General features: G+C 37.2%; 2 protein-coding genes across 2 annotated transcripts in view; both read left to right on the plus strand.

Annotated features, from left to right (window-relative positions):
• Positions 1 to 17579, plus strand: part of LOC106074110 (28S ribosomal protein S11, mitochondrial-like) — a 320632-nt gene that overhangs the window by 245292 nt on the left and 57761 nt on the right. The window lies entirely within an intron of this gene.
• LOC106073957 (circumsporozoite protein-like) lies at positions 6939 to 7757 on the plus strand. The gene has a single exon (XM_013234647.2). The coding sequence runs from the start codon at positions 6939 to 6941 to the stop codon at positions 7755 to 7757; it is 819 nt and encodes a 272-aa protein (XP_013090101.2).

The following is a 17579-nucleotide window of genomic DNA, read 5'->3' on the forward strand; positions in this document are numbered from 1 at the left end:
TTTTCGTAAGCGCTTTCCTAACACAGTGGTTGGTGTGTTGGCTTAAGGAGCCTTGAATAATCTAGTTCAAATTCAGGTCTTTCAACTTTTTAAAAAATATATGCATTTAAAAAGCGATCACGGTAATATTCACACAGATATCCCCCCCCCCCTTCCTTCATTCGCCCCGTACTCCTTTCCAAACTGGTCCAGCCAAGTTAAAAGCTCATAGCGCACTGAGAAAGCTAAAAGCATGAAATTGCGCTAAACAAAAACAATTGGTTAACATATTTATAATAGCACAGATTGATTATTATTAGTCTAGATCTAATATAAATTTAATTACATGAATGATTCAAACTAATTGATACTTCTTCTTTCTTCTTCCTCGTTCTCATTGTTATGTTGGAGCGTTCAGATGTCCAGACCAAGACATGAGATGAACTGCGCAGTGGTTTTCAAATCGGGGAGCTCTCCATATAGTTTTTTTTTTCTATTGGGGTGTTTTGGGGCCAGTTTCTTGTTCGGGCCTCTTGGTAAAGAATGCAGTTCTGAAGGACATGGTCAGCATTCGCTGGTGACACTCCACAACTAAATTTAATAGAAGCTTTGTTTTTAAAGTATTTTAAACATGTTTTTCTTGTTTACTTTAAGATTAACAATAAATACTATGTGCTCGTACTTTTTAACTATTTGCTAATAACATTGTTTTAAAAAAAGTCTCGGGGCGCTTCGGGTTACGCAGTATTTTACACGCCCTGTTGATAATCTGATTGCATTTAAATTTTCATATTTTTTTTTTTTTTTTTTTGTATAGTAAAACTCAGTGCATCATTCATTAGAAAGCGATACATTTTGTCTTTATGAATGGACCTCTTACACCATTCGCAAACAAACACCCCTTAAGTTAACTGCTACCCCATCTTTTCTATACAACTTACGACCTACTTCGAATCAAACATGGATGTAGACATGCCCGTATTTTTGGGGGGGTGATTTATACATCAACCGTTCGTTTTGGTGAACGAGCTGACCAGATTCTTTTATGTATCACAGTTTTCTGTTCTTTTCTGGAGTAGCCTATGCAGTGTGATTTCATATAAGCCAATTGTGTCTTTTAGAGTGATGTTTAAATAAAGTATCATTCGTTTCATGCTTTATAGATTAGGCCTAGCATTCAGAGTTTTTTTTTTTAATATTTCATTCAGCAGTGGCGTAGCTATGATGGGGGGGGGGGATTGTAGGGGGATAATTTGAAAATCTACTTGAGGGGGGCCCCCAATGAGTGCTCACATTTTTTTACCTTAAATATTAAATATTACGCCATTATTTCATGTCATAATGACGAAAGTCAAATAGCAGGGGCCCCTTAAGAGATCAAGCCCACCGGTCCTTCAAATGATGGCAAATCCCTAGTTACGCCACTGCATTCAGTGTGACACATTTTGGTATTCTATTTTGTTCTTAGGTGTATCTATTTTGGGGCATCTTTAAATTAAACCCCATTAGTTGTGTCATTTGTGGCTTTATTTTTTTATTTTTTTTGTTGTTCTTCTGCCATCGTTTAACCCTACATTATTTATAGAGCAGTCAGCTCTAGGTAACCATGTCAAGACAGAAATACGAGAAGTGTAGTAAAAAGGTTTATTTGTTATTTTGCGTGGCGTCCTGCCTGAACGTCTCTGAGATTGGGATTAACAAAGGATTAAGAAAAGGATTTGCGGGGATTTCACAGCCATAGGGTTCTCTTGATGCATAAATAACTCGCCTGTACAGATACCTAAACTTTAGGATAACCTCCCCTTACAACGTTTTTAATCATTTGCTTTCTCCATTAGAACAGAGGTCAGTTGGTACATTCTGATGTAATCTTATAGGTCAGTGTTCTGAGATTAATGCATAGATGCATAATGCATGAAGATTATCTTTGTTAATAGGCATAACCTTTTAGACTTGGCTCTGAGTCTAAAAGTGAAAAGTATCATAAAGATAAATGATACACATGCACTATTTATGTGGCTAGGTGACTGGTCTTGTGGTATACGCTCTTGATTGCCCTCATCTTGATTGACCTCATTTTTAGTCCCAGGCTCAGAACTTACAAGCCGCCATGTTTATTTTTTAAGGAACGTCTGAACCTTACAAGGCAAACAAAATTAAGATCGTGTACCTTGTAGAAATATCACCTTCATCTATCCCTTAATCTGTTGGGGCACCACACAAGATCTGTTGACCGTCTTTCTCCATTACTCTCTGTCTTTTTCCCCTGGACAGAATCTCTTTTAATGGCACGTCTGTCCATTCTTATCGCTTTCTTTGTCTATCTATTCTTCTTTTTCCTGGTACTGTTCCCTGAAGGAAGGTCTTTGCGAGCCCTGATTACCTTGTGATATGGTCATAGATTTTTAGTTAGCGTTTTTATTTTTTTTTATTTTGGACAGTAGTTGGCAGGTCATTGTGGGGTCCGATCGCTGTATTAATATCGTGTCTAATCTCTTCGTTTGGGACGCGGTCTTTGTAAGTGATCCCTCGGACCTTTCTGTCTAAATATAAAGACTATGAACTTATCATTATTTTATTATTGGATGCAAAAATTGGTGATTACAAGGAATATTTTTCTAAATTAATAAATAAAGAAAATGAGTGAAGTCCAAAAGAAGATAAATCATGGAGTCATGAATGTATAGATCTACTTATACTTTATACTGTTTAGAATTTAGAGAGTTTGAGACATCAACCACTTGATCATCACAGTTAAGCGTAATTAAGAAAAAAAAATCAAAAATATCTTTTTTATGTCTTAAAACGTTCAACCTCTACAGACAAAATAAGAAAAATGTTTTTAATTCCTAAACTCATCGAGTCTTTTTTTTTTTTTTTGGGGGGGGGGGGGGAAGAAACAAGACAACAAGAAAATCAATGCCACCATCTTGTGTTTGTATTTGTTGTCTAAATACCTCTAGTAGTCAACAAACATCTAGCACGCACTGTAAGACCCTCCTAGTTACCTGGACAAAGAACTACATTGTTTGTTGACCCCTGTTTGGGTCATTCGGTAAGGTTGGGGTAATGATCTCTTGGTGCAACGGATTCGCTGACGCTGTCAAAATACTGAAATATAAGCCAGTGAGCCAGTAAACAAGAAGATATTAACAAGATATTAACTCTCTCTCTCTCTTTCTTTCGCACTCTCTCTCTCTCGCTTTGACTCAGTCTCCATATCTTTCTCTCTCTCTTTCTCTCGCACTCTCTCTCTCTCTCTCTTTGTCTCTTTATCTCTATCTCACACACATTACAAGAAAGCCGAACAGAACTAACTCTATCATTCAATTATTTCTGATATACTTGATTTTGTGTAGAGTGTTGATTTAGGTCCACTGTATGATGATTTATAGTGTGACAATTTGGGTTAGACTTAACGGTGAGGTCATTAGGTCAAATGTAACAGTCACACTGTCTCGTAGTTCTAGAAAATCTTAATATACTTTTTAAACAGATATTTTAGAGGCATGAAATTTATATGAAGACATTAAAAATAAACAAAAATTACTTGTCACAGCATGAAAGTTTGGTCTTAGTATAAACATTTGGTGACAGTAAAAAAAAATGATCTCAGCTAAAGTGTTAGAGTACATTATCTGAATTATTTAGATAAGTTTCTTAACATTTTAATTTTAATGCTTTGAATAAAAGCAAAAATTACGTATGGAGTTAATTAAAATGTTTATCTTGAGTTTATTAGCGGCCACCGAAAGGGGAAAACACCTCTGTTAGTTTTGTCTGTTCTTCGTTTGTTACTTGGACCCTTAGTGGGCAGCCTTGGAGTTTCTTTTTAACATAAACTCTCTTTGCAATCTTGTTTTATACAATTATAGGCCTATTTTTTATCTAAAAACAGTCAATTTCACCATTAAGTTAAAAGTATTGGAATAAGTACATTACTTACACGATATAATCTCGTATTGAGCAAATACTGAAACATTACTAAAGTTTATTATAAGACAACTTAAAGTGGATTGCAATAATCATAGTTCCTTCTTGATAATGAATGAACTAGTTGCCTATCCCAAAAGTCTGTAGCATTTTTTTTCTCAAGATTATACCAGCTCCCTCTGTCTGTCTAGCCATCTGTCTGTCAGGACAAAATCTTGTACACGTTATGTCTCCCACTTCCCTTTCTCGGATCAAGCACAATTATGCATTGGCGATGACAACACACGAATCAATAACATACAAAACGATCAATTATTCAATTAGCTGCAATTACTTAGTTTTGTTTTGTACGAAAATGTAACTAAGCTACAGGGAGATAAAAAAGTAAAAAAAAATACGTTTCCCCTTTCAGACCTTGCGATCTATGGGGCAAGATAAAGGTCATCTGTTTCTGTGGCCCACGGTTAACGAGGGTGTCATGTGGCTAGCACAATAACCAACCACCTTTACTTACTTTTCCCTTACTATTGTCAGGTACCCATTAGAGCTGGATGGACTCAGAGGTTGCCAAAGATCTCAAATTAAAAATTCCAGTTTTCACCAGGTTTCGAACCAGCGACCGCCGGTTCGGAAGCCAAGCGCTTTACCGCTCAGCCTCCGCGGGAGATAAACCTTGCAATAATAAGAGAAATGGAAGCGATTGAACGGTGCTCTCCTCCTAAAGTGCAAATTGGATTCTTGTTAACATGCATAATAGCAGACGCGTTCAAATCGCAAGACCAGGAATGTCACTTTTTGCAATTGTCTACAGTTTTGATTGATTCAAAATAATTGAAAACTTTCACTCAACGTAAGAGCGGCTAGAGTAAGCCTATATCATTACAGACGTTGTATGGACTTTACTGTGTGGGTCTATTTCTACATACTTTGTATCATTGTAAGGAATATACTTTCAATTTGTAACGTCCTTCTAGTTGTTTTCTAACTGAAAAACTAAAGGGGGATAAAAACGTGGCATTTTTTACAAATTTTTATATCAACTTACTCTGTCTGTCTGTCAGACTGTCTGTCTGGTAAAAGTTTGGACATTTTTCCCATTCTCCGATCAAGTTTAAACGTTGCACAATTATTCATTGCACCTAACAAGACAAGAATCAAATTTAAAAAATTAAACAATTAGTCATTTAATTATTGGGGATTAATTATTTTGTCTGATATCAAAATAAAGGGAATAAATGCTACTTTATGAGAGTTGTGGATGTATATATGGATTTAATCCCCTTTTTAGGTTTTGACACTTTTTTTCCTCCCACTTCCGATTCTCAGATCAAGTTCAAATTTAGGAAAGTTATTTACAGTCCATCATAATACACTAATCAATCCAAAAATTAATCAATTATTCAATCAATCAGTATGAATTATTTAATTTTGTTTTTAATATGGCTGAGAGGGAGCTAAGCCCTGCCATTTTCAGATAAATGGCAGTAATTAGCGGTTCTTTCCATTACAAAAGCTTTGTTTTAAAAAAAGTAGTCTTTTTTTTCTTCTTTTGCTTGTTTTATGTGTCAGTTTGGGTTACCTTAAGTATCTTGACTATTGAAACTATGTTCAGTACTAAGAAAAAAAAACCAAATTATTGTCCAACAGAAATCGAAAACTGGAAAAGCCTCTTGGAAAACAAGTCAAACTGTGCGCTGTCGTTAGGACTGAACTGAAGTAGCGCTAGAACAGGTCAGAGTCAATCCAATCTTTGTGAGAACTACTGCTACTTTTCATGGCGTGTGTACATGCATGCGATTCATTGGAGCTAAAAGTCAATAAAAGTGACAGATACAAGCAGTTACCTGTAAATATACCTGTACAGAACACAACTTAGTGCACCATGGTATCGATTGAACTACACACCAAGAGACAACGTAGTACACTTGTGTCCAGGTCATCAAGTACAAAACAATTGGGCCGCCCCTCTCCCAGCTCTTTGCTAAATGCCCCCCCTCGCCCTTTCAGTCAGCAAGTCGTTATTGTAAAAGAACCTCGAGCGGCCCCAGCCCCTTCCCCGCTGGCGTCTAAGCCTAAGTGTTGGTCTCGATGGGGTATCACAAGACGAAAACCAACACTTCAATACGCCCAAACATCGCGGCCGTCAACAAAAGACATCTAAGACCAACCTTGGTAGGAAGAGTAGGGGGGGCCATGGACCTTACTAAATGGTTTAAACCCCAGGCGGCGAGGGCATTATGGGTTCAACCACATTCGGCACAGTGGTCGACGGCGTTTTCCTCGTAATCAGAGTTCGTTTTATGCTGAAAGGGCGTCAGAAAACCTTTTCTTTGCTTGGACGGAACTGACAGACTGACGTAGCATACTCTAACCCACGAGTTTGTAGAGTTTTCTCTTTTTCTTTTCCTCCCCCCCCCCCCCCAACCCTTTCACATATTCAACTCTTTGGGACTTATAGCTAAATATATTAAGTAAGGAGGGATATACAATTAAAATATTTTATTTTTTTAAGGGTCAGGGTTAAGTAGGTTCAGTGGTAAATAGGGTCAGTGGTAAGTAGGATCAGTGGTAAGTAGTGGGTCATTGGTAAGTAGGGTTAGGGGTAACTTGGGTCTACTTTTGTTGTTACATAATCGTTATTTTCATCAAGTGAGATCCTCATAATCTCATATCGATGGACAAAGGCAGACAACTAGCCTGGAGGTTTGAACATTGGTAGCTTGTTCTTGTTAAGACTTGAAACAAAAATGAAAATTTGTATTGTGTTGTTTTTTCTATGCTGTTATTATTCTTTTGTCTCATATATGAAGGCTTAACTATGAAATCCTTTAGTAGTAAACTGATAATACAGTGTTGTTAAAGTAAAATGGAAACGAAAACGGCTTGTACTGCAACAGAATCTAAAGTGTGTTCTAGTCAGAATAAATGGCAGATTCAAACAACCTTAATCTTTCTTTATATTTCCAGCCGGGTTTTTTGTTTATAATGCTGTGTCTAATGCTGTGTCTAATGATGATTCTAATGTTATGTCTAATGCTGTGTCTAATGTTATGTCTAATGCTGTGTCTAATGCTGTGTCTAAAGATGTGTCTAATGATGATTCTAATGCTGTGTCTAATGCTGTGTCTAATGCTGTGTCTAATGATGTGTCTAATGATGATTCTAATGATGTATCTAATGCTGTGTCTAATGCTGTGTCTAATGATGTGTCTAATGATGATTCTAATGCTATGTCTAATACTGTGTCTAATGCTGTGTCTAATGCTTTATCTAAAACTGTATCAAATGCTGTGTCTAATGATGTGTCTAATGATGTGTCTAATGATGATTCTAATGCTGTGTCTAATGCTGTGTCTAATGATGTGTCTAATGCTGTGTCTAATGATGCGTCTAATGATGATTCTAATGTTATGTCTATTGCTGTGTCTAATGCTGTGTCTAATGTTATGTCTAATGCTGTGTCTAATGCTGTGTCTAAAGATGTGTCTAATGATGATTCTAATGCTGTGTCTAATGCTGTGTCTAATGATGTGTCTAATGATGATTCTAATGCTGTATCTAATGCTGTGTCTAATGCTGTGTCTAATGATGTGTCTAATGATGATTCTAATGCTATGTCTAATACTGTGTCTAATGCTGTGTCTAATGCTTTATCTAAACCTGTATCAAATGCTGTGTCTAATGTTATGTCTAATACTGTGTCTAATGCTGTGTCTACTGATGTGTCTAATGCTGTGTCTAATGATGTGTCTAATGCTGTGTCTAATACTGTGTCTAATGCTCTGTCTAATGCTTTATCTAAAACTGTATCAAATGCGCTGTCTAATGCCAGTGGCGCAGCATGATACCCGTGAGCCCGGGTTCAAGAATTTATTGGTGGGCCCCTTCCCCCAATAAAACGAATACAATGTATGACAAAACAATTGAGTAATCTGAATGTATCGGCACATTGACCAAAAGACATTACAATGCAAGTAGAGTAGGTTTTTAATAATCTCATTCCTTTGACTCTGTTAAAACTCCAACACGAATTAAAAGTCAATGTTTGTATAATTTTTTGAACAGAATGAAACGAGGTAACAGAGTTTCAAATATATAAAGAAATGTTTTTTGAGTTCTAGTTCCCATTCTACACATTTACATTCCTAAAACACTTCTAGGTGTCAAACTTTGAAACATTGATACAAACTAGTATCTAGTTCTACGTCCATTATTTTACAGTAAATAGATCGAATATTTATTTTCTGAACATTTCTATGGCCTACTAAGTAGCAAAGTAAGAAACTAGTGCAGCTATTTCTAAATGCGCGAGCGGCTTCTTCTGATGAAACAATGCCCAAAGGCCATTCTAGTATCCAATCATATTGGAAGCACCTTCATAGCTTTAGCCTAGTAATTTATTTAAGGATAAATGTTGTATTTTTTTTTAATTACTTGGAGCATTTGTTCAGCAAATTCTGCTGACGTTTAATACTCACCATGGGCGTAGCCAGGGGGGGTTCAACCCCCCCCTCCCCCATAATGAAATTCTCCCCCCCACCGGGGTGTCGGAGTTTAGTGACTGATCTTTTGCTTTAATATTTGTTTATTTTAGGTGAAATTTTAATACTAAACCATCTCTTGCCAAGGGGGTTTTTAGTCTAAAACCCCCTACCAGGGGGTTTTGAGTTGCAAACCCCCTACCAGGGGGTTTTGAGTTTGAAACCCCTACCAAGAGGTTTTGAGTTTAAAACCCCCTACCAGGGGGTTTGCATTTAAATCCCCCTCTTGTATAAAACAAAAAAAATGCAAACGACAATTCCAAAATTCCAAGAGCATATCTAAGGAGGATTTTGATTTTAAACCCCTCTCCAAAATTTACGATAAACCCCTCTTCAATATAAAAAAAGCAAATTACACACTCAAAATTGTATGAGAGTAGCCAAAGGGTTTTTGAGTTTAAACCCCCTCTTCAGCTGGTTTGAAGCTAAAAATACCTCTTCAATATAAAAAAAAAAGCAAATTACACACTAAAATTCTTTGAGCGTAGCCAAGCCAATGGGGAGTTTTGAGTTTCAACTCCTCTCCTCCAGATGGCTTTTTAAAAAGTTTAATACCCGTCAAGATAGTTTTGAGTTTAAAATCCCCTTACAGAGCGTTTTAAGGTTGAAAGCATCTCTCTTCAATATTATTTCTAAAGCAAACTACAGTCACCAAATTATATGACCATAGCTAAATGTGGTTTTGAATTTTAAAAAAAAGTCCAGATATATTTTAGTTTAAAACCCCCCAACAGATGATTTTAACGATAAAACTTCCCTTTTTGATATAACATCTAAAGCAAAATAGTCACCTAATCCCAAGATCGTAGTCAACAGAAGTTACACATGTCTACCAGTGGCTGGGCTCCATTAATAAAGTGCAATGAAATTGAAAAGCACTAAATGTGGCTCTTAAAAGATGCCTAAGAAGGATTTTAGGAGTCAGTTATAGAGATCGGGTCTAAATCAAGGAAATCCTTAGTGATGGGAACTAAACTAAATTTTTTTAGTTAAACTAAAACTAAGTTTGAACTAAAAAAAAGTAATTAAACTTTTAGTTAATCACAAATTGAAAAAAATTAGTTAAACTAAACTAAGAAACATTAGTTAAACTTTTACTAACTATTTTGACCTTTTTTAAGGACGAAACAGCCAAACATGAAAAATATAAACAACAACCAATCTCTTTAGCAAAATGTAATAAACATTTATTTGTGCACATGAAAAAAAGATTTAAATGTCTTTATGGGATAGATGTAGATCTTAATAGAATCACTAGAATGATACTATTATAGAAAGAAATTAGAAGTAATTGTCCAAGTTACCTTTTTAGAATTAATGATAAAACTGCATGTTAACTCGCTAACTAACTCTAGATTCTAGAATATTCTGGATCTAATATCTTCTACAAACGAAATGATCAGAAATATAATCTGGATCTAGAATTAGATCTAGCTACTAGACCTAGATCAAATAATTAATATTTTAATCTAAAAATAATTTAAGAAATACTAGATACTACTACTACTACTAGATCTAAATAGAGTCTAGTAGATATCTTAGTAACTCTAGATTTTAGATTATTATAATTATGATTATAACTAGATATGGAATCTAGATATGGATATTTAGATCTATATACTCTAGTAGATAATACTAGATCTGGATCTAATAGATCTAGATAGTAGAGATATAAGTTTAATTATAATAGAAGTAGATGTAGATCTAGTCTAGATTTAGTTAATTTGGTATTAGATCTAGATCTAGTATAGTGACGACTATTATTAGTATGCCTTTTATAGTCATTAATATTATAGATCTATCATCTATCATAGATTCTATGCATCTTAGGTCTTAGTGTAGGCCTAATAAGTAATCTAGATATTTCTAGAATAGTAGAATCTCTAAACTAATAGATCTATATTATTGACTTATAATTTTAAATTTACATTTAGATCTAAGACTAAGACTACTAAGAGTTAGACTCTACTTAAGACTAAGAGACTAAAATAATTAAATATAGACTATTATGTCTATAGATCTAATAGTAGTAATAGACTAATACAAATAGACTAGACGTCACCAGACTCTAACTTTAGATCTATCTAGTAAAAAGTTTTAAAATAAAAAGAGTCGACATTTCTTTTAGATCTAGATCTATAGTAAAGCAAAATTCTTTGCCTGCAGCTATACAGGAACACAGTGGTGTTTAATAATAAGCAGCAAAATGTAGATCTATAGAAGCAATTAAGGAATTATCAGGATTTATCAAGCAGCGAAACTTGCTAGAAATATAATGAACACGTTTATTTTTCTCGCCTTTCAAATACCTTGAATTGGCGGGAATAGCGGCCATTATAGGGTAAAGGTCAAAAGGCTTTCTAGTGACCTGTGCATCCTCTAGTTTATTCTCCTCTCTATTATTCATTATTTATATTCTCCAAATTACATAGATGTAAATATTTATTGGTATGTATGTTAAAAAAGTTTGTAAAATTTGTAATTAAACTTTTTAGTTTGTAACTAAAAAAAAATAATTAAACTAGGTTTTTAACTAAACTTTTTTTTTATAATTAAACTTTGGCCTTAACTAATTTTTTTTAGTTAAACTAAAAGTTAGCAACTTTTTAGTTAACTTTTGCCCATCACTAGAAATCCTATGCCAAAATGGGAGTCGACCCCTTAGTAAGGTTGTGACACAGCGTCGTATGAGGTTTGCGCGACATGTTCTGCGACAAAATGAATTACGCATAATAAGAGTTGCGATGACATCCTAGTACACCTAGTACAACTTGGCGCCACACTTTCATGGAGGTCCTCAGAGCAGATTGGAAGAGGCTTCAGACATTGCCAGTGACAGATTTTTGTGGAAACAGCTTTCCAGCAAATGCGTCGAACGGCGCAGAAGGGTCTAAGTCAGTAAGAATAGCACATTAGGTTTTTGAAATAAAACTTTTTAATAGCAAAATAATGCACTGTAGGTACCTCAGAATGTGCATTTAGTTGGCTTCCATTAACGAAAATACTGCTTGGCGGCGGGGCTCCGCCCCGCGCTGGGGGAGCTATCGGCGCTCCCCCCAGACCCCTTGCTGGCAAGGGCGAGGAGTCTACAATTTTTCCACTAACTCCAGGAAGAACCTATTCTAGGGCACAATAAACGTGTTCCGGAAGAATGAAGGGGACAGAATGTAATAAAGATGCGCCCCCCAACCCCCCCCCGAAAAAAAATCCTGGCTACGCCCATGATACTCACATATATGAAGACCTAGAAATAACTATCTAATTTCTATTTCTTTGGAGACGGAGATCACTAAACATTATAACAAATAATAGGAATTTGATATCAACTTTTTATTCGTCTTGAGCCACCAATGAAAGAGACAAATGGTACAGAATTGATATCCTATAGTACCGCTATTTTTTCCAGAACTGCATTGCCCAACATATTGTTACAAATGAACAGTGATTTGTAGAGGTCAACGTATGACCCCGGCGAGATGACACAGCAGCTAGTGTTCCCTGGAATCTACATGTACAAACAAAGACAGGATGTGACGTGTCCACACGTGTTGTTCCAGGGGACGAACAGATCTAAGTAGGGGGGACAGTTACTAATGAACAGTGACAGATAAAGGTCACTACGTGTGACCCCGACTTGATGACACTGCAGCGAGTGTTTTCTGGAATGTACGTGTATAAATAAAGACAGGATGTGACGTTTCCTGACATGTTATTCCAGAGGATACTAGGAGTGTTTGTGCAACTTTGGAGAAGCGATTAGGGACTCTATATAAGCCAGAAAGTTAATGTGAAAGTCAGTCGTATGGAGTCGTGAGTGAGCCGTTACAGTCGATACAGACTATGTAAGACGTGTGCGGCTCTGTGGAAGAGAAATGTGTACGACTCGATGCAAGTTAACTAGGGTAGAGTTAACTGGAGTGGACTACTGTCTTTAAAGTCTATACAGCGAACTACAGTGGACTTGAGCCGTTACAATCGATACAGTCGATGTAAGACGTGTGCGGCTCTGATTCGGTAGACTTGAGTACGACTTGGTTCAGTTTTGGAGACCTGGAGCGACACTGGGAAGTGTGTCGTTGGTCTGTTCTGTGGAATACGGCTCGATGCAAGTTGAGAAGAGAGGAATTGCAACGAAGTGAAGAGATGCAGTGCAACGAAGTATAGCTAACTGTAAACTGACAGATATTGTACAGTCTTCTACGCTACATGTTACAGTAATGTTAGAGTTAATAGTCATTAAAGTTATATGAAGCTGAAAGTTGAGTCGTCAAGTTCTTTGCAGTGTTTTTATTTGTGTGCCAACTAATACATCTAGCCAGAAAATTCAGAAATACGTAACAATTGGTGTCAGAAGTGGGATGTTTCTGGCTAGAATGTGTTCCATCAAACTTCTTATTGAACTTGACATGAAAGAACTTAGACAAGAGCTTCGAGAAAGAGGTCTACAGCTTAACGGAAATAAGGAAACTCTAACAGCACGTCTCAGACAAGCCCTGTTGGAGGAAGATGAGAATCCGGACACTTGCCAATTTGAAATCAAACCTAATATGACTGAGCTCCTGAGAACTTTGCAATACAAAATGAACTCGGTGAATGAGAGCATCAAGGAGATAGAATCAGAAATCAACACTCGATTTTCTTCATTTAATCATTTGATCAAAGCCATGAATGAGAATGAACAAATAGTTACCAAGCCCAACAAGACAGAAGAACAAATAAAAGATCAAACTAGAATCATGATTAACGAGCTGCTGAACACCCAACATTATCAGATTGAGTCGACAGATGAAAGAGCTATACCATTGATGAACAGCGAACAATTGTCCAACCAAGAATGTGGCGATACAGACAATTACGATAGGGATGCTGGTGATGGTTGTGCTGTCTGTGACTGTGATAGCAAACCAAACGAATGTGGCCCACAAGAAATGAAAAGAGACGATAGCTGTTACTATTTCAACGAAAAGCAGAATGAGACCGCTGAAGAAACAATAGAAGAGACCTATAGTTTGACCGAAGCTTTAGCTATAGATACACCTGATATGAGTACCTCAACTAGCCAAACAGATCAAGACAACGTTGGGTCTGCGTCCAAGCCTGTTGCTGTGGGCCTTAAAGACTTCTGTCTATCTGCCATTGTCTACGAGAGGAACTTGAAGCTGGATTATTGCACCCATGCGTTTGACAAGAACTGTACGTACGTAGCTATGCAAGAAGACTGTGAATGCCAAGAAATACACCAACAAGCTCTAGACTTAACAGAAGCTTGTACAGCTATCAAGGTAGGCGTGAGAAGCCCTGGTGATAGTCAAGGAATTACAATAGAAACTGATGCTAAAGTTGAGGGACCTTTGCACGTTGAATGTTATCAACCTGCCCCACAGTCGAGTCCTCCAGACTCGGATGAAGGTGATGACGTGTTTGACAACTTGCCTTTAAGTGGACTTGCAGCTCATTCGCAAAGCACCCATCGAAGAATAATGCTGAAGCAACTTGTTAGATCAACAGTCTTGATGACTACAGCTATGAAATGCAATACCTTCCTATGTGCTAAGTGGCTACCATCAGCATTGATCGACAAGAAAGCAAGGCAACGACAACGACATCAACGCAACCAAAGAAATATCAAATGGAGGAGGCGGAGAAAGCGACACATGCAGAGTGCAACGTGGATGGCTCCAACAAGATCAAGATACAAACCCACTCCTTCTCCCACTGATAGACCCCCACCTGCATTTATGCAACTCCATAGCCCATGTTGTTAGAAAACAAGCCCACCACTTCTCCCACTGATAGACCCCCACCTGCACTGATGAAACTCCACAGCCCATGTTTTTAGAAAGATTCTGTCCGGAACCATCAGACCAAAGAAGAAAGCCTTACAAATCAGTTGAAAGTTTAAGATGTCAGAACTGTAGTGAGTAACCATCTGTGACAGAACTGTACAAGAAGATCAACCCAACATCGTACAAACCCAAAGTCAGTTGCTGTTGTAAGAAGAACATGTGAACATTGCTGTACTGTAATGAACCTGGTCATCTCTGAAGAAGCTCTGGAAAAAGATGCTTGAAAATGTAAAACTCAGCCAGTGAAGCACTAACTCGTTAGAATGCTGATGAATTTTCTCGACAAGAGTGCCCAATGTCGTCATCTGAAGGTCGATGTTTCCATACCAAGATTGATGAAAACATTTGTGAGGAACTGCCGAAAAATGAGGATTTGGCTCCCATTCTTCTATGGAAAGAAGATGGACAACTGCCAGATTGAAAGAACATCTCTGAGAAGGGGGCAACCACCAAAGCTTCCTACTTGATCGTCGATCGATTTCATCAGTATCGTGATGAAGTAGAATCTGTTCGGGACGAACAGATCTAAGAAGGGGGCAGTGTTACAAATGAACAGTGATTTGTAGAGGTCAACGTATGACCCCGGCGAGATGACACAGCAGCTAGTGTTCCCTGGAATCTACATGTACAAACAAAGACAGGATGTGACGTGTCCACACGTGTTGTTCCAGGGGACGAACAGATCTAAGTAGGGGGGACAGTTACTAATGAACAGTGACAGATAAAGGTCACTACGTGTGACCCCGACTTGATGACACTGCAGCGAGTGTTTTCTGGAATGTACGTGTATAAATAAAGACAGGATGTGACGTTTCCTGACATGTTATTCCAGAGGATACTAGGAGTGTTTGTGCAACTTTGGAGAAGCGATTAGGGACTCTATATAAGCCAGAAAGTTAATGTGAAAGTCAGTCGTATGGAGTCGTGAGTGAGCCGTTACAGTCGATACAGACTATGTAAGACGTGTGCGGCTCTGTGGAAGAGAAATGTGTACGACTCGATGCAAGTTAACTAGGGTAGAGTTAACTGGAGTGGACTACTGTCTTTAAAGTCTATACAGCGAACTACAGTGGACTTGAGCCGTTACAGTCGATACAGTCGATGTAAGACGTGTGCGGCTCTGATTCGGTAGACTTGAGTACGACTTGGTTCAGTTTTGGAGACCTGGAGCGACACTGGGAAGTGTGTCGTTGGTCTGTTCTGTGGAATACGGCTCGATGCAAGTTGAGAAGAGAGGAATTGCAACGAAGTGAAGAGATGCAGTGCAACGAAGTATAGCTAACTGTAAACTGACAGATATTGTACAGTCTTCTACGCTACATGTTACAGTAATGTTAGAGTTAATAGTCATTAAAGTTATATGAAGCTGAAAGTTGAGTCGTCAAGTTCTTTGCAGTGTTTTTATTTGTGTGCCAACTAATACATCTAGCCAGAAAATTCAGAAATACGTAACAATATCTATTATCTCGTTTTGAATCTGCTGGGCTTTGATTTCCTGTCAAATTTGAATATTCATAGCAATTTTATGATGTTTTTGTATAAATATATGGCGTTAAATTTCTTTAAGAGCAATGAACCAGGTTCCAACCAAATAGTAAGCATTCGTCAGTGAAAGGTACCATTCCATGATCCATTTAGTCACCTGTCTATCTTCTAGATCCCACAGATCAGCATGACCGCTAAGATTGAATAATTTCGAATTATTATAGAAAGAGATGATATTACATATTTTAAATACAAAAAATGGAATAATTTGCAGCTGTATCGAAATGGAAACGATTGTCACCTCAAGGGCACGGTTAGGGCTAGCCACCTCTACAATTTACAAAACCTGATGCAAGGCAAATTCTTACATTAAAGCTTCAAACACTGGTTTTGAACTTCATATTAATTTTCATACAACGTTCAGTAAATTTTGAGGGAGCTTTTTATATTGTATTTTTTACCGGTTTTTACAAAAGTGAATTTATTTTTTTACCTTTGTGTCACTCCTAAGTTCTTAATAAGTCAAGAGTTATGGGCCCAAGCGCAGTGGGCCCCTAATGGTTGTGGGCCCGGGTTCATTGAGCCCTTTCGCGCCATGGATGCTACGCCACTGTCTAATGCTGTGTCTAGTACTGTATCTAATGCTGTATCTAATGCAGTGCTTAATGCTGTGGCTAGTATTCAAGAAACATGATTTGACTATTTTGTTCCCAGGTCACCCCCTCCTTCCACAACTGTATTCAGGAGCAAGTCTTGAAATATTTGTAAATCAAAATGAAGCTTTAATAAACAATTGTTTAATAAGCTAAGTTACTTTGACACAAATAGCTCCAAAAGGAACACATTTCTATTGAAATTATTGTTTATTTTACGTTGCTGAAATGGGCGCGCTCCCTTAATGAATTTATGCCCACCCCAACCCAAAAAGAAAACAAACAAAAAAAAAAAGATACCTATTTGTTTCGGATCCACCTTGGTAAGATTACTAATAATGTATTACTATATTACAAAAAATAATAATTAGAAGTATTATAGGCCCATCGGAAAAGTGAATGGACACAATATTCTCAATAATTTTCACATATTCAACAAATACTCACAATTTGCACGAGGGCTTGAGCCAAGTGACTTTATAGTTCTACATAAATATTATTACCATTAACAATGGTTACTGTGATAAGCTAAGTACATAAACAACTATAGGAGTGTTATGCCTACGGTGCACTACATATATTGCTTTTTTTTTTGAAAACCATGATTGAGCTGCACTAAGCTAATTAATACATAGGCAACCAAAGTTTGCAGATTACAACACAATCCGAAATATTTAGACTTCAGCATTGGATGCCACAGTTAGACCGTTGGCAAAGTTGGCATAGAACTAGAAGGATGGCTGCCTGGTTGCGTGGTATCCGCTCTAGACTGACATTTCCATTGTCCCGAGTTCGAATACTGGCCGCTATTACCCCCCCCCCTCCCGCAACCGCACCCCGTAGGTTAAGGCTAGGATGTACTAATTTTCACATTTGAAGGAACATCGACACAAATGTGTCAATAACTAATTGACGATCAAAATATAGCAATAGCAATGGCTTCTAGCTTACGAAACAAAAAACAAAACACTGGGATAGTGGAAACATTTGAAGTACTCAGATTTATAATTCCAGTAATTGGAGTATGGAGATATGGTATAAAGGAAAATGTTTTCTTAATGCGAATGTTTTCCTATAACAAAACAGTGTAGATCATCACGACATCTCTATATTCAGAAGTAAATAGGTCTTCGGAGTGGAAG

This window comes from Biomphalaria glabrata, chromosome 1 (assembly GCF_947242115.1).
Source record: "Biomphalaria glabrata chromosome 1, xgBioGlab47.1, whole genome shotgun sequence".
Lineage (NCBI taxonomy): Eukaryota > Metazoa > Mollusca > Gastropoda > Planorbidae > Biomphalaria > Biomphalaria glabrata.